Source organism: Nannospalax galili, unplaced genomic scaffold (genome assembly GCF_000622305.1).
Source record: "Nannospalax galili isolate Female #2095 unplaced genomic scaffold, S.galili_v1.0 scaffold290, whole genome shotgun sequence".
In the NCBI taxonomy this organism is placed as follows: domain Eukaryota; kingdom Metazoa; phylum Chordata; class Mammalia; order Rodentia; family Spalacidae; genus Nannospalax; species Nannospalax galili.
The window spans coordinates 2,318,318-2,340,132 of record NW_008331486.1 but is presented as its reverse complement, the minus strand read 5'-3'; the positions used below and the strand labels follow the sequence as shown (position 1 = coordinate 2,340,132).

General features: G+C 45.8%; 1 protein-coding gene across 5 annotated transcripts in view; it reads left to right on the top strand.

Moving 5' to 3' along the window:
- The window catches only part of Nr6a1 (nuclear receptor subfamily 6 group A member 1), a 198,908-nt gene extending 185,823 nt beyond the window's left edge, over window positions 1–13,085 (top strand). For all 5 annotated transcript variants that reach the window (XM_008824611.3, XM_029559546.1, XM_029559541.1 and 2 more), the window contains 3 exons: window positions 4,542–4,663; window positions 6,527–6,679; window positions 8,722–13,085. In XM_008824611.3, coding sequence (XP_008822833.1) covers window positions 4,542–4,663; window positions 6,527–6,679; window positions 8,722–8,810 — 364 coding nt within the window. In that variant the 3' untranslated portion in view covers window positions 8,811–13,085. The remainder of the gene's footprint in view (window positions 1–4,541; window positions 4,664–6,526; window positions 6,680–8,721) is intronic.
- Window positions 13,086–21,815: the final 8,730 nt, after the last annotated feature.

Below are 21,815 nucleotides of genomic sequence, written 5' to 3'. Positions count from 1 at the left end.
ATGAGGTGGACAAATTTGATTTAAAGTAGATTGTAGAACCAGCCAGTGACTGCTCCTGGCCCTAATCAACACTCATTTACTCCTGGAAAAGATGCCTTGAGCTAGATGAACTTTAATGGGCACTTCTCTCTCAGGAGCACTGGCTCCATCTGACTGAGTCTCTAGAAAGTTTCTTCCTGGCCTGTAAGACTAAGGAAACAGTCTTCTTTTTGTTGCGTTAAAGGGGATGGCAGTGGTACTAATAACCGTGGCTATATAATGACTAACGATTAGGGTTGTTTTTTTTTATGCTTTGAAGAATTTTTTTTAAATCATTATATTTTAAAAAAATTTTTAGTAACTACATGATTAAAAGCTTTTCACTACAGCTTTACATATTCAGTAACACACTCCAGAGCAAGAGTACATCTCTTTCACAAGTGGGTGCAAGTTTCTAGATTCACAGTTGAATTAATATAGTTATATATTATTGAACTCAGTATAAGCCTCCGGAGAGAGGCCTGTGGGTTGGAGCACGATTAGGATTTTTTAAAAAATATTTTATTATTTTTATTTTATGTGTATGAGTATATTGCCTGCATGTATGTGAGTGCACCTGTGTCCTGCAATGCTGTAGAGGTCAGAAGAGAGCTTCGGATTCCCCTGGACCTGGAGTTAAGGACGGTTCATATGTGGGTGCTGGGAATCAAACCCGGGTACTCTGCAAGAGAGTCGGTGCTCTTATCCACTGAGCCATCTCTCCAGCCCACAATTAGGATTTTTATCTTCAGTGTTTTACTTATGTTGCTTTGGGAGTCCTTACTGCCATCCTATGGGAACAACACTAGCATTAGCCTTGCAGATATGAGGACCACAAGTTTCAAGTGAAAATGCAGAACTACGAAAGTAGAAAAAGATGAATCCGGGATTACCATGCAAGTCTCTTGTACTCCAAAGCCTGAGCCCTCCACCATTAATTACCCTATACTAAATTCTTATTTCCCAAGAGCCTTCTCAGGAGTGACTTTCTAGAATTTATCCTGGAGCTATAATCTGACTTGTGTGTGGATGTGAAGATGGCAGTTCCTTGAAGGTTGTAGCTGATGACTGCTGCTGGGGGCAGATACGTTTAGATGAATGGGAAAGAGACAACTGCTCCTCTCAGCTCCTTAACAGGATATAACTTATATAATGTCAGCTTCAATTGCTGACTGAATGGTCCAGTGGTTTGGGGGATCCTGTCAGGAATGTTTTCCTTGTCCTAGCATGCTTGTATGATAGGAACCTAGAAGAAGAATGGGTGTGTTTGTCCAACTTTATGGCTTTGAATGCTGATAATCTGTAGGCAGAATACAGGGGTGTCAGAACTGTGGAGTGGGCAGATGTGGAGGAGGAACGGCTGAAGGAGAAAGCAGGACCGTGGAACAGAGAACAACTTTGTTTATCAAAGGGTGGGATGCGGGTGTGGAGGAAAGCTTTTTAGCCAAGCTGTGAGACTGAGTGGGGACTACTGGGCTGGCTGCCAGCCCCCACCACTGCCAGGGGTCCATGATGGTTCCTCTTGTAAGATATTTGGGAAAGAGGGGTTTGTTGTCCCCAGGAAAAAGGATAGGTCATGGGCATATGCACAGGCCAGACACTTGAGAGGTCCTTTGTGTCCCTCAGGTCAAAACTCAGCCAGGAACAAGTTTGTCACTGACAGCTCAGGGTCTGGATGATAGCCACACACCTGCAGGTCCCACAGTGCCAGAGTGAGCACTTGGGGCAAGAGTTGCTGATTAACAGACAGAGTATTATTTGTGCTTGGTACATTCCTGGACCTCCACACAGAAGTCAACATGCTCTCCATGCCTTTTTTGTTATGCCTTCCCTCATCTTATCCCCACACCAGCCCTCCACACAGGTAATATAGGGAGTTGTCAGTGAAACCAGCAAGAGCTCTTATGAGGAGTGGTCTTCATCCCTAGGCACACTGTTTCCTCCAAGTCTCAGCATCATACAAGCAGTAGGGAAGCACCCAGCACTCTCCTGGGGCTGGGCCCAGGCTCAGGTGCTGTGGGAACACAAGTTCCTAAGGTTCCTCATGATAGCATGTGGAAGCCTTTCCAGGTGGGCACTTGGGGTAGGTAGTATAGCACTGGGGAAAGCCTCTGTTTTTGGAATTTGAAAGCCTGGGTTTGAGCCTGGGCTCCCCAGCCTTATTATGTAATTTTGGTAGAGTCACTTTTCTTTTCCATCCTCATCTCTGAGTACATGATTTATCTCACAAGTTGTTGGGAAGATAAACAAGAATGTGTGTGAAAGGGCCTTAATACATTAGGAGCACAGTAAATAATCTTTCTGAACTTTTGTTTCTACACATGAAACCAAGGAGATTTTGATTAATAACACATATTTGATAGATGATAGATAGATGGATAGATAGATAATCAAAAGTGCCCTGCACCTGCAGCGGAAACAATGATCTAATTATAGAAAACAAAGACTTTTATTTATTTATTTTTTTTTTATTTTATGTGTAAATGTGTACTGCCTGCATGTATGGAAGTGCACCCGTGTCATGCAATGCCTGCAGAGGACAGAAGAGGGTGTCAGATCCCCTAGAACTGGAGTTACAAACAGTTGTTAGCTGCCATGTGGGTGCTGGGATCTGAATCCGGGTCTTCTGCAAGAACAGCCAGTGTTCTTAACCGCTGAGCCATCTCTCCAGCCCCGAAAACAAAGACTTTTAATGTCCTATCATCATTTCTCTGTACTTAAGTATCAAATTAGTATATTTTTAGATTGTATCAAGTTTGATTTTAGCTGGATGTGATGGTGCATGTCTGAAATTCCAGCACTTGGGAGGTGAGGGCAATCAGATCGAGGAATTTAAGACCATCCTCAACTATAGTATAGGGCAAGTTCAAAGCCATGGAGTACATGAGATCCTGTCTGAAAAAAACAAAAGTTTGATTTTAAAAGCTGCTGTTTAAGTTGCATACTTGAATTTCATAAGGTCATTAAATGAATTTTGACCTGAGATTAGAACAGAATTTCCCATAATTTTTTAAATGGCCCTAAATATACTTCTAACATTTTGTACTAATTGTTTATACAAAGTGTCTCACAATAGGCAATTATAAAATCAAAATATTGATGGGACTATAGAGGTGACTTAGTGGTTAAGAGCACTGGCCACTCTTGCAGAGGGCTTAGGTTCAGTTCCCAGCACCTACACGGCAATTAACTGTCCATAACCCCAGTTGCAGGAAATCTGACATGGGCACACATAACATACATGTAGGCAAAACACTCATACATAAAAATTTTTTTTTAATTACTCAGGAGGCAGAAGTAGGCAGATCTCCGTGAGTTCAAGGCCAGCCTGGTCTACATAGTGAGTTCCAGGACAGCTGGGGCTACAGAGAGACCCTGTCTCAAAAAGATGCCCCCCCGCCAAAAATTTTTTTTTCTTAAATTGATTAACACTGAAAAACATTGAAGATGCCATGTGTCCTGCAATGTGAAATACTCTGCTAAGATTTCATTCTTCATATAAAAATAAGCAAAATTGCTTTCATTATTTTATATGTATTATGCCTGCATGTATGTAAATGTACCTGTGTCATGCATGCAGTGCCTGTGACCCTTGGAACTGGAGTTACAGATGGTTGTTAGTCACTGTGTGGGTGCTGAGATTTGATTGAACTAGGGTCTTCTGCAAGAAGTCAGTGCTCTTAACTGCTGAGCCATCTCTCCAGCTCCTCAATTTTAATAAATGGTAAAATATGCATACTCAAGAATTATCTTAAAATAAATTTCTTGGGGCTGGAGAAACAATTTAGTGGGTAAAGTGCTTACTGTGTGACCATGAGGACTTAAGTTCAGATCCCCTACACCCGTGTAAAAATCTGGACAAAGTGGCATGTGTCTAACTGAAGCATGGGGTCGGGGGTGGAGGCAGGGGACAGAAATAGGCAGCTCCCAGAGCTCGCTAGCCAGCCATATTGGTAAGGCTCAGGTTCAAGGAGAGACCCCCTTTCCCCAAAAGATATGGAGAGCGATAGAGGAAGACACCCAGTGTACACACACACACACAAAGTAATAATAAAATTAATTTCTTTATGGTTTATTGTCAGTAAATGTTTGATTGGTAGACCTATTTTATATACACTTTACATAGTTAAAAATTCCTCAGGTGATAAGGTGTCAAAATTGTAAAAAGTTTCAGAAGCCCTTTTTTTTTTTTTTTTTTTTTGGTCTTTTTGAGACAGGGTCTCCCTGTCTAGCTGGCCTGGATTCGCTATGAGGGAAACCTCAAAGCTAAGAGGGGTTAAATGACTGTCCCAGAATCTCACAGCTATGTGTGGTAGAGCTGGATTTGAACCTGGATTTACTTGATTTTATCTGACCTTGAGAACAGCAACTTGCATTGATCACTATACAGGCCCTGGATCTGCCTATAGATTGCATTTCCCCGAGTTTAGCTTCTTTTCCTGTCATAGATAACTAGGATTCCTCTATCTGCCTGTTCTGGTCTTTGCTGGTATCATAACCCCCAGATAAAATCTGTTTCCCAGATTTAGTGATGAAGGGATGGAGGTGATTGAACGGCTCATCTACCTGTATCACAAGTTCCATCAGCTAAAGGTCAGCAATGAGGAGTATGCGTGCATGAAAGCAATTAACTTCCTAAATCAAGGTGAGTAGGTAGTATGGTAGGGTGAGGGCGCAGTTCGTTTATGTCTCTCTCTCTTTTTTTTTTTTTCCCCCGGTTTTTTTGAGACTGGGTCTCCCTGTAGTCCCAGCTGTCCTGGAACTCACTATGTGGATCAGGCTGGCCTTGGAACTCACAGAGATCCACCTGCCTCTGCCTCCCAAGTGCTGGGATTAAAAGGCGTGCACCACCATGCCCGGCTTTTGTCTCTATTTTTGCTGGTAAGTCTCTGCTTTCCCATTTTACACATTGACCCTCCCCCCACCCCCAGGTCTGTCACAGGATGTGTCACACTATGTGGCTACCAATCTTGAAAGGCCTATGCTCCTCAGTCCTAATCCTGATCCTCCTTTGCAGTACAAGGAATACTTTGGATTTTTTTTTTCTTGAAGTCTAAATGCCACAATGTCTATAACTCACAGAGGAAGGAAGAAGATTCGCTTTGTTTAGTCAGTTTTAATGCATTTAAATACAGACACCAAGGACAGAACATGCGTCATTTAAAATATGTACCAAGTTTACCAGTGACTGAAGAAGAGCAGAGTGACTGATGAAACTATGGGAGATAAGGCCTTGGAGACAGGCTGGCCATGGTTCTAGGGAAGAATGGTGGTGCACAAAAACTCACATGTGCATATCAAACCTGCTCTTTCATTAGAGTGCTGGTTGTGATTTATGGGTACCTTACCAGTAAAGTAGCACGTAGTAGCTGCTAGTAACAGCCTTTGAAGGAGAATTTGTTCTTTTTCCAAAGTAGCATATAAATGCCCTGTTTCCAGAGTGGAACTGGGTGATTTTGCTGCCTCTGGCATTGAAAAGTGCTCTCTTACTGCATTCAGTTTTCCAGTCCAGAGACTCTTGATCGAGCCCTTCTTTTTGCCTTTTCCCACCCTGACCCAGTGTAGGCAAGCAAATCTCCTACTCTCCTGACTGTTGTGCATCATCATGCAATTATCAAGTGCTCTGCATGCCTTCTCTAGTCAAGCCCCATGCCAAGCATTAGACCTTGGGGCAGGGAAAGCAGACCCCGGGTCCCTGAAGAAGTATTATGTTCTGATAGAACTCCAAATGCAAATGCACCTCAGTGAGAGAAGAGCAGTAGCAACTTCTTTGAGGAGAAGAAATTTGTGCTGGACCTCAGAGTCTGGATATGATTTATATTAGATGTTTTACTCATTTTTTTTTAGATACACACACACACACACACACACACACATACACACACACGATAGAATAGTAAGAACACATGGACACTGAAGATGCTGCATAAGTGTGTGCTTGTAAGTTTCCTGAATTTGTAGATATCAGCAAGGTTTCTGATTTTTCTCCAATCAAAGACAAATTCAAAGACACTGTGAAGGGTAAGTTTGGTACTAAGAGCTAGGTATAATTTTATAATACCCTGTTTAGCCCTCTTAAGGGCTCAAGCAAGGGACTGCCCTTTATGTTTTTTTTTACTGCTTATTTTTTTTTCCCTTTTCTAGATCTTAGTTTCTTTACATCAGAGAGAAAAGATCCCCTATTATGACCATATTTAATAACTTCATTTTTTATTTATTAATTTTTGTATATGAGTATATTGCTTGCATGTATATAAGTGCACCCATGTCATATAATACCCCCAGAGGTCAGAAGAGGGCATTGGATTCCCCTGGAACTGGAGTTACAGACAGTTAGCTGCCATGTGGGTGTTGGGAATCAAACCTAGGACCTCTGCAAGAGCAGTCAGTGCTCTTAATTGCTAAACCATTTCTCTAGTCCCCTAATAACTTCATTTTCAAAAACTGGTGTTTTTTTTCACATTAGACTCTCTCATTCCCTGTCTGTTTTTTATTTTTATTTTCACAGATATCAGGGGTCTGACCAGTGCCTCACAGCTGGAACAGTTGAACAAGCGGTATTGGTACATTTGTCAGGATTTCACTGAATATAAATATACACATCAGCCAAATCGCTTTCCTGATCTCATGATGTGCTTGCCAGAGATTCGCTACATTGCAGGTAACATTCTGGGTCCAGGGTCCCTACCCTTCCTTAGCTTGTGAGGAATGTCAGCACTCACAGGGTGTTGCCTCCACACTCATCAGCAGCTGCAGGAAGAGGTACTGCCCTTGCCCTGAGAAGAGTTCTATTGTATAGGAAGTTTGTATTTTCTTCTAGAGAAGAGAAGCTAGCATTTCCTAAGCTCCTGTGATATGCAGGTACCATGTAGCCTTACTGTCATCAAATCTCAGAGCAAGCTCCACAAGGCTGGTGGTTGGTGATATTATACCCATTCTGCAGATGAGGAAAACAAGCAAAGAGTTTCTTCACTCACTTTCCTGAACTGTATACTTTTTTTTTTTTTTTCTGTCTTTTTGAGACAGGGTCTCTCTATAGCCCCAGCTGTCCCAGAACTCACTTTGTAGACCAGGCTGGCCTCAAACTCAGAAACATTTGGCTGTCTCTGCCTCCCAAGTGCTGGGATTAAAGGTGTGAGCCACCATGCCCAGCTGTATACTTTTTTTTTTTTTATTCTTTTTTTATGTGTATGAATGTTATACCTGCATGTGTGTAAGTGCACCCATGTTGTGTAGTGCCTGAGGAGGTTGGAAGAAGGCATTGGATTCCCCTGGAACTGGAGTTATGGACGGTTGTTAGCCACCGTGTGGGTGCTGGGAATCAAACCCCCAGGTCCTCTATAAGAGAAGTCAGTGCCCTTAACTGCTGAGCCATCTCTTCTGCCCCCTGAACTGTATACTTTAATTAAATTTTTACTTTATTTTGAGACAAGATTTCACTGTGTAGCTCTGACTGGCCTAGAACTCACTGTGTAGACCAGGCTGGCCTTGAACTCACAGAGATCCAGCTGCCTCTGCCTCTCAGGTGTGCCTGCACAAGATAGTGAATTTTACATAGTGAATTTTAAGTCAGTTTCTAAAGACATTGTTTCATAGGATCACCCATAGGCTTTCCAGGGCCATATAAAGTGGCACCTTCAAGCTCCTATGTTTATAACAGAATTTGATGTGTTGGGGTCTGATTTGTTTGTGGTCTTGACCCCTCTGCTGAGCTTCCTGACATTTTGTAGGTCTTTTGCAGTATATGATCTTGGCTTTTTTTGTTGTTGCTTTATTTCATTTAGTAAAGATGCTTGTTTCCCTCAGCTAGAGATGTTTAAACTGAAATTGTTTCTGAAAAATTCAACAGTACAATTTTTGAAGGGGAAAAAAAAATGTCAGTCTGACCAGGGAATATTTTCTCTCGTTTTTGGGCCACAGAGCAATATAGAGCTGGACCTTACAGCATTTTCAATCACCTAGGAAGCCTTTGAAAACACCAGTGCTGCATCTCCAGGCATTCTGATTGAATTGGTGTGGGTGAAACTCAGGCATCAGTATATTTTAAATGGCACACCCTCCTCACCCCCACCCCCGCCTCAGGTGACTCAAAGATACTGTCAGGGAGAACATGCTTATAAAGTATATTATTGTACATAATGCTCTGAGAAGTTCTTCAGTGAAAAAAACCTATCAGTTCTTTTATCCCGAAACATCTCAAATTAATTTGCCCCTGTAACTCCTTCCCTTACTTCCTTAGTACTTTTTATTACTTTTATTAATCAATTATTCTATTTTGAAGAGCAGTACTTTATAGACTGCTAAAAGAGTTGGGAATCGGGGGGGCAGGAAGCGAGTTTCTCATAGCATTTTAAGCTGCAAGGGTCAGAGAGGGACTGCCTTTCCGTTTCAGATCCTCTTCTGAAAAATAGGGATAAAAGCAACAATCAGGCAGAAATATTGTGAGTCTGAATGAGACAGTACATTGAACTGCCTGGCACAGAGTAAGTGTCACAGATAGAAGAGTGAGCATGAGCTGGCTCCATCACCAGTCTCCTGAGAGCACCAGCATGAGCCTAGTCTACTGGTGCTATCCATGCTCTGTGGCCTCTGTGGTACTCCAGGTACTTCTCTTGCCCTAATGCCCCTTTACCAGCCTCAGAGGAGGCAGGCTTGCCCTCCTGGAGTGGCCACCACTAACTTCTCTTCTCTCCTTTTACCCAGGAAAGATGGTGAACGTGCCCCTGGAGCAGCTGCCCCTCCTCTTTAAGGTGGTGCTGCATTCCTGCAAGACAAGTGTTGTGAAGGAATGACCTGTTTTCCTGCATCCTCCTCCGGCGGCCCACAGTGCCTTGGGTACGCAGGACAGGCTCCAGCGGAAAGAGCCAGAGAGACCAAGATGGAGGCTGTTGAGCAGCTGCCTCCATAGCGAGAAGAATTTGTTTGTTTGTCTGTTTTTTAACCTCATTTTTCTATATATTTATTTCACGACAGAGTTGAATGTATGGCCTTCAACATTGATGCACATGCTTTTGTGTGAATGCAGCAGAGGCATTTCCTTGCAGTTTACAGAATGTGAAGATGTTTAATGTTACAGTGTTGTCGTTGTTTAGAGATAGTTCTTTTGTATTTTGAGGGAGAGGGTGGGATGGGCTGAGATGACTATTTCCATAAAGTTGACAGAGACAACTACCTCAATGGAAATGGGGATGTGGCCACCCCTACTTTTCCCACATTTTCTCAGCAGACATTTATACACTTGTCTGTTAGAGAGTAAATTGCCTTTTTCTAGCCACAGATTTGTCAGGTAAAAAGAATACACCAAAGGGACGAAGTGGTATATGTAGGGAGCTTTGTAAGTGAGGTAGGTAAAGCGTTTGGGAAAGACAAGATGAGGAATTAGCCATCATCTCTTTCCTTTGCAAAGTATGAGAGTAGGGCACAGCGACCAAGCATACAGCATGCACCTCCCATTCCACAAGCCCTAAGGACAAGAGTTTCTGTTCTCACCCCCTGCTGCACCTCTTCCACCCTGCGCACAGCTGTCTATTGACTGCTACTATCAGCTTTTCATCTAGGCAGCATCCTGGCAATAAGTTGGTCCATAGGACTTTTGTATCCCTTGAGCTTACAGCTACCTAGTTTCCTGATCCAGTTCTACTAAGGTCTACCTTCCTCAGGCTCTGCCCTTTCCCTTATGAATTTGACTTCTCGGCAGCCCTTTAGAAAACTGACAGCAAAATGCCATGTTCTGAATCCTGGGGCCCACTTCTGATTCATTCTCCTTTAACTTGTTTTCCTCTAAGGGTAGAGGGACAAAGGCCAAGCTGCTGAAATAATAAATACTCTTTGGGAACCCCTATTATTCCCCACATCTCATTCCCAGAACCAAATCCAAAAACTACTGTTTTTTAAACAGAGGAAAGGACCATTCCCTCATCTGCTGACCAGAGATTTCGCTCCTAAATTCTAAGTGCTCCTAATGTTTCTGAAATAAAATCAGTTTTGCCAAGGCTCTAGAATAGAAGCTGAGACCCAGAATAAGCCTAACTATTCCCTCAAGTATTGTCAGTGGCCAGGCCTACTAAAGGCCTGGAGGGATGGAGCCAGAAGTACCTGGAAAGGAAAGGGGCTTTCAACTACCTCATGTTTCTAAGGACCTGACTGCTGCTTCTGCAGATGCAGCCTGGACCCTTATTCTGTCACTACCTGCCCTGTCTAGTTCCAGAAGGAGTTCCTACCCCTCCAGACTTTGGCCAGACTTTGGCCAGGACTCCACCAGGTTCATCTTGGAGCTGCTTCATGTGCTTTTCCCTTCTCTGCCTACACTAGGCACCTCTTACTGCCAGTACTGCTCAGCTGGGTACATTTCTGGGTGGGATTGAGGGACCCATAGTCTCTCCTTCAGCCCATTTGGTCAGAGGCTGTTTACTCTTCCCCAACTCAGCCTACTTAATCTACCCAGGAGGCTACCACATCCTTTGCATTCTGGGTAGTCTCTACTTCTAATTTTTTTCTTTCTAGTGAAATGTTACGGGTACCAGCAAAGTGATGATTATGTCCCTTATCCAAAATTCAGAGCATTTCCTCTCAGGAAAAATTCCAGATAGCATGTTTTTCACATGTCAGTGGGAAGACATGTATATGTGTTTATGTATCTGTGTATTTCTAAGTTCACAGTGTTTTTCTTGTTTGCCTGAATTTTTTATTTAACCAACTAGATCACATTCTTTGGCTACAGGTCAGATTCTAAGCTGCTTTCTTCAAGCTCGGGGAGGAGACATATATCAGGTAGTGGTGAAGAGAGCTCCTGTATGCAGCAGCTTTCTTTGCTTAGACCTCCATTTATCAAATTGTTAGTTTCTGAAACTGCTTTTCAAATTAGTATTTTACCTGTTGTGTTGGGTGTCAAAGGAATTGCTCTCTGATGAGGCAAGAACATGTCTCCCCAATAATATAGTCTTAAACAGAGCAAGTTGTTAATTTGTGGAGTGGGGGAAAGGTTCTGCAAGTTGCCATTGTACAAATCCATTTTTACAATGTTTGCAGCAGATTCCACAGAACAAAGAGCCCATTCATTGCCAAGAGCCCTGCAGAATCTCTGAGCCAAGTGGCTGTGTGTTCTGAGCCAGAGCCTGACCTGTGGACCGCCTTTAATGTCTTCTGCACCCAGTCCTTTTATGACATGGGCTTCTTTTAAACAGGGTAAAGTGAATGTGTTGCATTGCAAACTCAGGTATTCTGAGGAGAAGGTAGGAGTGTAGCTAGCAGCGTGGAGACATTAGGTCAGCCACTAGATGTATTTGTGATTTTGGTTTGAAGGACACAGAGAAAGGTTGGAGGGGGAGGTTTGATATGCTTGTTTTTTGCCTTTTTCCCCGTAATGTTTGGTTAGCAGGCAGCCTTTTTGCTAGTGGAAGAAGGAAAAACGTGTGTTGTCTCTAATTCCTCTCTCTTCTGTCCTCTCTCTAATCTGAGCCACTAAAAATACTCACTTTGAGTGAGAATTTTTCCACCATAAAAATATAACCCTGAAAGCCACATAGAAAGGAGCCTCTACCTCCTTGCACTGTGGTGAAACATGCAAGCTTTCCCCTTCCTTCCCTTGAGAACATTTTCTTGACCCAAGATAAAAGTTTGGGGTCTTGGAGCTTCATCTGTAATTCATGGTCTCTGGCCCTCCTTGTAGACTTTTGGAGTCCTTCGCAAGGTTTGGTGTACTTGCCCTTAGTCTGGAGAAATTATCCAAAACTTGTCTCAAAGCACTCCACCTGACTCAGGACACACAGTCCTCCAGGCCCAACCTACCAGTGAGATGAGCAGGCCTCCAAGGGTAGAAGGAAGCAAGCAGAAACCTCCCTGTGCTGATCCCCAGAACCAGAGCAGAGATAGAAGAACATAGAGGCATCCCTCAGAGTTGCCCATTCACACCAACCTGCCTCTGACTTGCCCCACCACTCAGGGAAGTGAGTGCCTGCTGCAGTCAGTAGATCAGATCCCTAAAACCCTGACCTCCCTGGACCAGCTGTCTTGCCCTGCTACCCAGTACCTGCCTTTGTTTGTTCTTGATTTCGAGGAGAATGGGACAGATGGAGACAGTCTTTAAGTTGTGACCAAGGTTAGCTAAAGTAAAGGGGCTCTGGTCTCTCTAAAGGGCAGAAAGTTGAGCATTGGTTCCAAGTCTTTAGCTTTGGAACTCTGGTGTTTTTTCCCTTGTTACTTTTTAAAAAAATTTTGCAGTTTATTTTAAGAAATTCAGTCCTTCAGACCAGCCCTTCTATTCAACTTTTAATTTTTCCTATTGACTTTTTAAAGTTTAAAAATAAGAAAAAAAAAAAAAACCCACCACGCTTACTCCCCCACCTTGATCCATGAAACTACCCCACACGCCCCTCTGCTGATGATCATCCTCCCTTTTTTCCTCATGCCCAGTGTCTGTGAAGTAGTGTTTTATCTGTGTCTTAGGATGAAAAACGGCAATCATCCCACCAGGTGCTAGAAATTGGTCAGCCTTGAGGCAGGCGCTTCTGGGGCCACAGCTCAGGGATGTGTATTTAATTACAGGGTCCCCAGAAAGCCCTCTTTTGGCTGCCACAAGTAACATCTTTTCTGGGCTTGAGAGCCAGACCTTGCCTATTTCCTCGGAGGCAGCAACCCCAGAGTCTGCCAAGCTGGGAGCAAGCTGCCTCTTTTGCTAGGTCTAGGCTCCCTCAAGACTTGAAGACTTCTGACTGTCCTGCGCATAAGCCCCAGTAGTCCTCTACCAGTTCATGGGAAGCCTGGTCCCTCTGCCCAGGACAGCCCTTCTGGGCCTGCAGCCCTAAATGTACCCTAGCCTGCTCAGGTATCAGCTATAGACTCAAAGGAAAGCTGGGAGGAAGACCAGGGTCTGCTCCAAGCCCAAGAAAAATGTGCTACTGGTGGAGGCTAGTCTTCAAATCCTGGAGCCAGCCTGCCGGCCAAAGGGTCCTCTTGCCTTTTGGTGACTGTTTTCTTTGCTGAAATATAATAGATAATAATGTTGACTCAAATTTCCATGAAAAAAAAAAAAAAAAAAAGAGAGAAAGACTACCTCTTAAGTGACATCCTGGTCAATTCCTCTCTGAGGAGTCCTGTGGGAAAAGAATACTGTAGCTCCTGTGCTGTTTACATGTTTCTGTCGGGAACAAAGCCCTGGGCTGTTGGTGTTTTTGTCTGTGTTGCCATCCCAGGCCTGTGATAGGGGCTTGTGGCTGCCTTGTAATGTCTGGGCTGTGTCTGAGTAGTAGTCCTTCCCACTTGCCCAGGGACAAGACACTCCTGGAAGAGGCTATCACCCCTTCCTATGCTCCATAGCATAGGAGAACACCACCTTTAGGAGCTCTGATGACACATGAATCTTGAGCTACCTCCCAGTTCTCCTCCTCCCACAATCTTGTAGAGGAATCAAGTGAACGGGATGTCTCTGAGCCCTTGTTCCCAAAGGGCCGGCCAAGGGCTGCCTGCCAGCCTGGCTCCATCAACCCTGCATGACCAAATGATAGTTGGCGGGCTCTGCAGGCTACTCAGGCCCTCTGCTACCTCCCACACTTGCCTGCCAGCAAGGGGTGGGCCCTGTTCTGTGAATTGACTACCTGTGGAAATGTGACCAATTAGTGTGAAATGCATGTTTAGCAAGTGTTAGGTACTGTATTTGAACCAATAAATGTGAATCCTTCTGCACATGCCATCTGTCTGTGAAGCTTATCTGGGACTCCGGGAGGGACCATGGGGTGTCCAGAGGCATGGACTCCTGCTCGTGGCCAACACCACCCCCATCTCTTGCTGAGGGCCTGGCAGAGGATGGTCTGCCTCAAAACTGGAGGATGGGCTGGCACTGACTAAAGTGCCTTGGGATTTTTCGCAAACCTGGACCTCTGTGAGCTTCAAGGAATATTACCTCTGTTTTATAAATGAAGAAACTAGGGTTGAGAAAGGCGAAAGGTTTCCCAGCCAGAAAAAGGCTCAACTAGGAGAATAACGTGGTAGGAGACACCTTTGCAGTACTGTGAGAAGAGGGTTGTGACTTGGGACAGAGAAGGTAGTAAGGACCCAGAGGGGTAGCTTGTTCTACCTATCAGGCTTCCCGGATGAATGGTTCTGAAAGTCACCAGGCTGAGGAGGACACACCAGATTAGAGATACCACAGCATGTTCTGCAATAATCCAGAACGGAGCAGGACGGAAGGATGAACCTGGGGAAGTGGTTGGGGGCTTCGAGTGCTGCCTGCCGGAGTTTGGGAGAAGTCTATCTGCTGAGTCTGTTCTGTCAGTGATGCAGTATGTTGTGGAGGGATGGCCTGCCTCACCTACTCTGTGATCTAGCACATTAACTCCTTACTCTCCAGAAAACAGATGAGGTCCCTTCATAGTTTATCTAGAGTTAAGCAAATGGTGACTCTGAAAAGTCAAGGGACATGGCCAGAGTCACACAGGAAGTGTCTGAGCCCAGCCCCAGAGCCTAGCTGTCCTATAATCCTGTCCACACAGGCAGGGTGAGGGCTATGAAGACAGTCGTGTAGGTTTCTCTGTGTGGGGAGATAAAGGGCAGAAGTGTCTCATCAGACTGTTAAATTGTCCTGTGCGAAACCCGGACACCCAGCTGCCTTCCATGCCTCTGTGCCCAGTACAAGGAGCCAGAGAGCCCTTGAAGCTTGAAAGAGGTGATTGGAAACAAAGGGACCACAGCAGAAGGAGGCAATAGGCAGCCCCACAAGAGGGAGCAGATACTGAGGCAGGAGAAGGGAGTGTACTGGCTGCCTAGCAACAGCCACACCCTGCACACCCTGAGGTCACCTGCATCAGGCCCAGTCATCCTAGAACTGCCCAGGCAGTATAGGGTCTTAACCTCATTTTGCTCCCAAACAGGTTCAGGGAAGTTCAGTCATTTGCTTAAGATGACAATGATCAAGTGACAGAAAGAGCTTCTGAATCCAGGTCTATCTGATTACCAAAGTTACAACAGCTTCCTCTCTGCTCGCCTTAGCTGTTCAGTAGTGCTGAGCAGCAACGTCTGGAGTTTGTAACAAAACTTAGGAAGAACAGCCTTTGGTTGAACCTTTTGCTACTAAAAAACAAACCAATGAAAGATGAATCCTATAAATGGACTATATAGACCCTGCCTAATTGGACTGAAAAGCAATGTCCCAAGAGTGCCACAGTCTGCACGGTTTCACTGAACATAGGCACACATGAAGGCTGGCTCCATTAGAAAAGAAGCCAAAACTGAGGAAATGCTGCACTCTATTTTCCTCTCAGGGACTCCCAAACTTCCTTTGTATAGCAAAGGCTCTGGGAAGTCCTACCTGAAGAAAACAAATTTTGTCTAACTTGGACCAAAAATATCTGGATGTTGTATTTTTTTTTCCCCCTCCTGTGAAAATTCTGTAGGGCCAGCATTGCATGGGATAAAATTTAGGACACTGCTCTCCAAATTTTTAAGTTCCTACTTAAGTAACGGTGAGCTTTGACCTTCCTGGAGTGCTGGAAAGGGGAGAATAGTGGAGTGTAGGGGTATAGCTCAGTGTGCAAGGCCCTGGGTTCAGTCCCAGCACTGGAATAAAGTAACAGAGCAGGGACTGCAGTGACAAGTCCATTAGGTCACCCCCCAGAACAGTCTCTGTTAGGCACGAGCTGTAATGATCCCATTTTATAGGTAAGAAAACTAAAGCCCAGAGGGTAATTTGCCTAAAGTGACCTAACTAGGGAGTGCTCACAAGGGCATAGAAATGAACACGAGAGCCTATTGAGCAGCATCTGTGCTGACTGAGCTCCTTAGCAAACCCAGAGATAAGTAAGGATCTCCATGTAACCAGAAGCAGGATGCTGGCTTCTCTGGGCTGGATCAGCAAAGCCAGAAACCTCTAGAAATGATAACAGAGAAGAGTGGAGGAAGGAGGTGGTCTGGCTACAGGGAGTCCTTCCAGGGTTATTTCCCTTAGACTGTGAGACAGCAGGAGCATCAACAAGGAGTCTCACCAGTTCCTCTGTTCCAGCTCAGCCCCTCCCCAGTTGTATTTAACATTGACCCAGATAGATACCTCTTTGATCCTCCACTTGCCCTGTTCATAGATGATGGTGCCTGTGCTCAGGGGCTTTAGAAACACAGTGGCTAGCTCTAAGTCAGGACTCACTGTAGTCCTAGTCTGTGCAAGGAAATTGTGTGCTGGGAGCTGCAGTCCCTCCACCTCTGCAGCAGAGGCCCAGCACAGCCTCCTCTCTACTTGGCCTGGCCTTGGCCTGGTTGCCCATCAGTTTAGGTACAGTAACAATCAGCCTGCCAGATCCTGTGGCAAAAGTGCCCAACTGCCAGACCTAGGGCTTCTGGAGTCTTGTTCCCTTGGCAACAAGTCTCACCATGGAGACCACAGCCCCATCCTTGCCCTCCTTGCAAGCTCCCTCTCTGCAAGCCTTCCCTGCCCTGCACCCAGTCCTAAGAACATGTAGGTTTAGCAAGTGTGGTAAGGAAGCACTTCTGCAGGGGGTAAGAATTCCAGGCACAGCCAACCAGAGACAAAAGGGAGCTCCTAGGTTCTGAGTGTCCACTTTATGCCTGCTGAGGCTCTGAGGTAGCCACACCACTGTCTCATTTTAGTTGAAAGGCAGGCATGCACCAGTTTTGCACATCCTGACAGAGGCTCAGGGAGGTGATGGATACTAGACCAAAGTCTTGAAGCTGGTCAGTGTGGGAGCTGAGACTTGCATTCAGGACTTCTGATTTGGGATCCATGTTTTTCTCCATATGGCCAGGATAGCCTCCAGCTGCAGTCTGAGCAGAACTGGATAGCCAGGTAGATTCCCTACACCTGGGACCCCTACTAGCAGCTCAAGCTGTAGCTGTGACTCTTTGAGGTCCAGGCTGGATCTAGCAGCAATGGAGGAACTGTACTATTTTAAGTTGGGGATGGAGGGCCCCATGTGGGCACAGGGAGGGTGGCCTTAGGCCCTTGGCCAGCTTCCTGGAAGTCTCCATGGCCTCCCTCTTCTCCCCCAGCAGTTTTCTGAGGCAGTCACTTCCCTACAAACAGGAAGGAGGCCCTCAGGCCAAGACCTCCAGTCCCAGCTTCCTCCCCTTCCCCCCAGTCTTTCTCTACTACATGGGGGAACCCACCAGCTCCAGCCCTGGACCTTTTCTTTACCTGGGCTGGCTCCTAGGTCCTACATTTATGCCACTCCAACTACCCCTGGTTCCCAGGATGGGCCTCCACTTTTCCAGGCCCTTTGGTCTTCCATGGTCTGACTTTTCATGTACCTTCCCATCGAGACTGGTCACTATGAGTCAGAAAGGAGTCCTCAAGGACCCTGAAAAGAAAAACAGACTGAAAGAAGAAAGAAACAAATTGGGGCAAGCCAAGAGAAAGATACAGGAATAGACAAATGCATCATGACAGAGACAGCAGCAGTGACTGCAGAGAGCAGGGGAGCATGGCTGAGTGGTGGCTTTGACCACCCCCCAAGCACAAGCTGAGTCTCAGGGCTGTGGGGGGCCTACCGTCTACACAACGAGAGGAATGTGGGGAGCAAGGCTGGGTCACCCCTTGAGGGCCAAGCGTGTGCGATATGAGATAAGCAGACCCAGGAAGGGGGCCACAGCTGCGCTGCACGCTCCAGGAGCATGGCGGAGAGGCCCAGGCCCAAGGCTGGAAGCCCAGCCCTGCCAGACACCCAGCACCTGCCACTGCTTAGAGGGACTCCACCAAGCTTCATTCTAGAAGGGCTCAGGTACCTTTGGTCCTGTGTACCTTTGAGGGTGTTGTAGCTTCTGAGTCTGTATGTTTGGAAAGAGCACACCAACCACTAAGAACTCCTACTTGCCTCCTCCAGCTCTAGCTGCAGTCCTGGCTCAGGTTTGGGAGTTTCGGAAGCGGGTGGGATGGGCACTAAGCAGATTGTGCAGAGCAGGGGCACCAGTAGGTTGAGATGCCGAGGGGTGCTGAGGTCAGGCAGCTGTCCCCTTTGAGGTTGTGCACTCCTGTGTGTGTGTGTGCATGTGTTACATTCACGTGCTTTCTCAAATGGGGTGTGCAGCAATGTATGTGTCCATGTGTTGCCAGAACCCAGACTGCCTCCACAAGGCCCTGCAGCTCTCAGTCTAGAGAAGCAACCCCCTCGAAGCACCTGGTCTTTCCCACCCCCACCAGGTGGTCCAGCCTGGAGAGTCACAGGAGGAGGAAGAGTCAGCAGGTCTAGAGCAGTCCCCCGGCCCCCCTCCCCACACTGCAGCTGAGGCTCCCGCTGGCCACGGCCTTGACCCAGCACTATGGACTTCTCTGACATTGGCATCGGATCTGAACATCTGGCAGCAGGCTGATAAGGGGTGCAGCGGAAACAGCCTCTGCTGCTGCCAGCAGGCCCGCCCCCTGTGCTGCCCCAGTGGGGTCTCTGCCCCCAGCTCTCTGGGCCCCCTGGTCCTCTTAGCCCATTCTCTGCCTCAGTCTCTCTCTGGCTCTCTCTCTTCCTCCTTCTTCCTCCCTCTCTCTCCTCTCCTTTCTTTCACACACATTTCTCTATGTTTTCTATCCTTCTTGAATTTCTCCCCCGCCCCCAGCCATCTGTGGGTCCACCTTGCCATCAGTAGGTGTGTTCTCTCTTACTTTCTGCCTGCCTTTCTCTAGCTTTTTCTAGCTCTCTGTCCACTGTACCCCAGCCGCAACTGTACCTCTTCCCTCCCTCTCAGTTTCTGGGTCTCTGCTTTATTTGGCCTTCCTTCTGCCTCCAGGAAACAAGCCTGGCACTTTGGGAAAGTCCCTACTCAGGAGCGAGCTCCTGGGTTTTGTTTGCCTGGGAAGAGGGGGACTAAATTGAAACTACAGTTCTGCTTTCCTCTAATAGGTCTCATGGCCTGGACCCCCACACTGGTGCTGAGCTCACAGAATAGTAATCCAGGCTACTCAGGGCTCCAACACAGTGGGGTGGGCAGGCTACACCTCTGGTCTCCCACTGCCTGAGTTTGTGGGGATGCCTCTACACTGAGTCCTCATCACTTGAATGCTGCTCAGCAGGGGTGAGGTGAAAATACTTTCTACCCCACTCCCAGAATGGTGGGGAGACTTTGAGACTAAGCCCAGGTATAGAACAGTTCACAGGGACATAGTTGCCCCTGATCCCTCCTGCCCTGGCCCCCATGGAACACCCCTGTAAGTGAGGGCCAGTGGACTGAGGGAGGGGTCCCAGGAAGGGTGTGTGTATCTTATCCAGGGTTGACCAGGGGATGCATAGCACCCAGCCTGAGTCGTGGCAAGTGACAGCTAACACCTACAGAGGAGATAGCACAGGAGAGAGCAGAATCCTATCCCTACGTGAAGTACTTGGGACCTTCTCTGCAAGGACATGCAGTCATTCAACAAACAGTGTCCCATGCTTGCTCAGTGCTGGCTGCTGTGAACCGGGAGATAAATCAAGCTTCCCCTAAGGTTCCTCCCATCTCCCTACCAGCTAAGTGAGTCACCCTATCGCAGAAGGGCAAGCAATGTTGCAATGTCAGGCTCAACATGAAAAGGGCCTCTAAGGACAGAGCAGCCAGGCCTTCATCGGGTCTTTTGTTGGTGTTTTGCGACATGTATTGAGTACACATGGCATGGTATACCAAGCAGGTACTTGATGAGTTATGTGTACTGTCTCCTTTCATCCCCATGATAAAAAGAGAGCAGTCCAGAGAGGGGAAGGAAATGGTCCCAGATCACACAGCCACAGAGTGGCAGAACTGGAATTGAATCCAGAGCCTCTGCCAGAAAATCTCAGATCTCAAGGACTCCAGGACACCGTGGCACAGCTGACTGGTTATTTCCAAAGCATTGTGGTACAGAAGACTCCATTTGTCCTGTTTAAGAAGGCAACTCAGTGGTAGGTAGCTTTGCCTAGCATTTCTGAAGCCATGGGTTTGAACCCCAGACACATACACACACACACACACACACACACACACACACACACACACACACACACACACCCCCTCACAAAAAAAAAAACAAAAACAAAAAAAAACTAGAGTTCCAGGCCAGCTAGGGCTACCTAGCAAGACCCTGAACTGCCATGGGGGCTGGGACTATAGCTCAGTGGTAGAGCACTTGTGTAGAATGTGTAAAGCCCTACATTTAATTCCCAGCCACACACACACACACACACACACACACACACACACACACACACACACACACACACACACACACCCTGCCTCAAAAAGAACAACAACAACAACAAAAAATTAGAAAAATAGAGCCAGGTGTGGTGGTTTACACCTATAATTCCAACAATCAGGAGGCTAATGCAAGAGAATAACCTGTGGTTCAAGGCTAGCCTGGACTACAAAGTGAGAGCCTATCATAAACAATAAATAAGACGTCTAATAAATAAATCAGAAAAAATGTTTAAATGAGACAAATGAGACACAGACACAATCATACACACATGTACACCCACACATACATGCACACACATACACATAAGTGCACACATGGACACATACACATAAGTGCACACATACATACATGCCCACATACGCATGTGCAGATGCACACATACATATGCGTACACATATACACACATGTATATACATGGCAAGAGAAGTGGAACCCACTTCACAAAGTCATTGTTAAAACATGTACGTGACATGCTAGTGACACAATCTTTTCTGACATATTTCTTTACTAAACTCAGAAGATGAACAGTATTAATTCCAAAATAAAATTGTTGCTTTAAAAATCAGAAAAACAAGAGCCGGGCGTTGTGGCACACAGCTTTAATCCCAGCACTCAGGAGGCAGAGGCAGGCAGATCTCTGTGAGTTCAAGGCCAGCCTGGTCTATATAGTGAGTTCCAGAACAGCTGGGGCTACAAGGAGACCTTGCCCCAAAAAAAAAAAAAAAAAAAAAAAAAGCAAGCAGAAAAATAGAGTCAGGCATGGTGGTTTACACCTATAATTCCAACAATCAGGAGGCTAATGTAAGAGAATAACCTGTGGTTCAAGGCTAGCCTGGACTACAAAGTGAGAGCCTATTACAAACAAACAATAAATTAAAAGTCTGCAACTTACATGGTGGAAGAAGTGATTCCCTCAAGTTGTTCTCTGACTCTTACATGCACACTATGTAGCACATGAACCCTCCAACACATCATGAACTCCCTGCTTCAAAAAGACCAAATATAATAATAATAATAATAATAATAATAATAATAATAATAATAAATTAGAAAAAAATGTTTAAATGAGACAGAAATAATAAAACGAATTAAAATGGGGGACTGGAAAAGAAAAATGCAATGAACCAAAAGGAGTCTGATTCTAGCCATATGCAAAAGAAATGTAACTTATAAGATCCTCTAAAGGTTAGAAAGGCATTACTGGATTACTGGGCTGGAGAGATGGCTCAGCGGTTGAGAGCACTCACTGACTGTTCTAGCAGAGGACCCAGGTTTGATTCCCAGCACCCACATGGTGGCTAACAACTGTCCATAACTCCAGTTCAGGGGGGATCCGATGCCCTTTTCTGACCTCTGCAGACATTTCACAACATGGGTGCACTTACACACATGTAGGTAATACACTCATGTACACAAAATAAAAATAATAATTTTTTTAAATTTGCCTTTTTGAGACAGGGTCTCCCTGTACCCCTAGCTGGCCTGGATTAGCTATGGAGACCAGGCTGGTCTTGAACTCACAGAGATCCACCTGCCTCTGCCTCCCGAGTGCTGGGATCAAAGGCATGCGCTACCATGCCTGGCCAAAATATTTTTTTTTAAAGGCATTACTAAGCCAGGCAAACAAAAAAGGCATTACTGCTTGGTGTGGTGGTAGTCCACA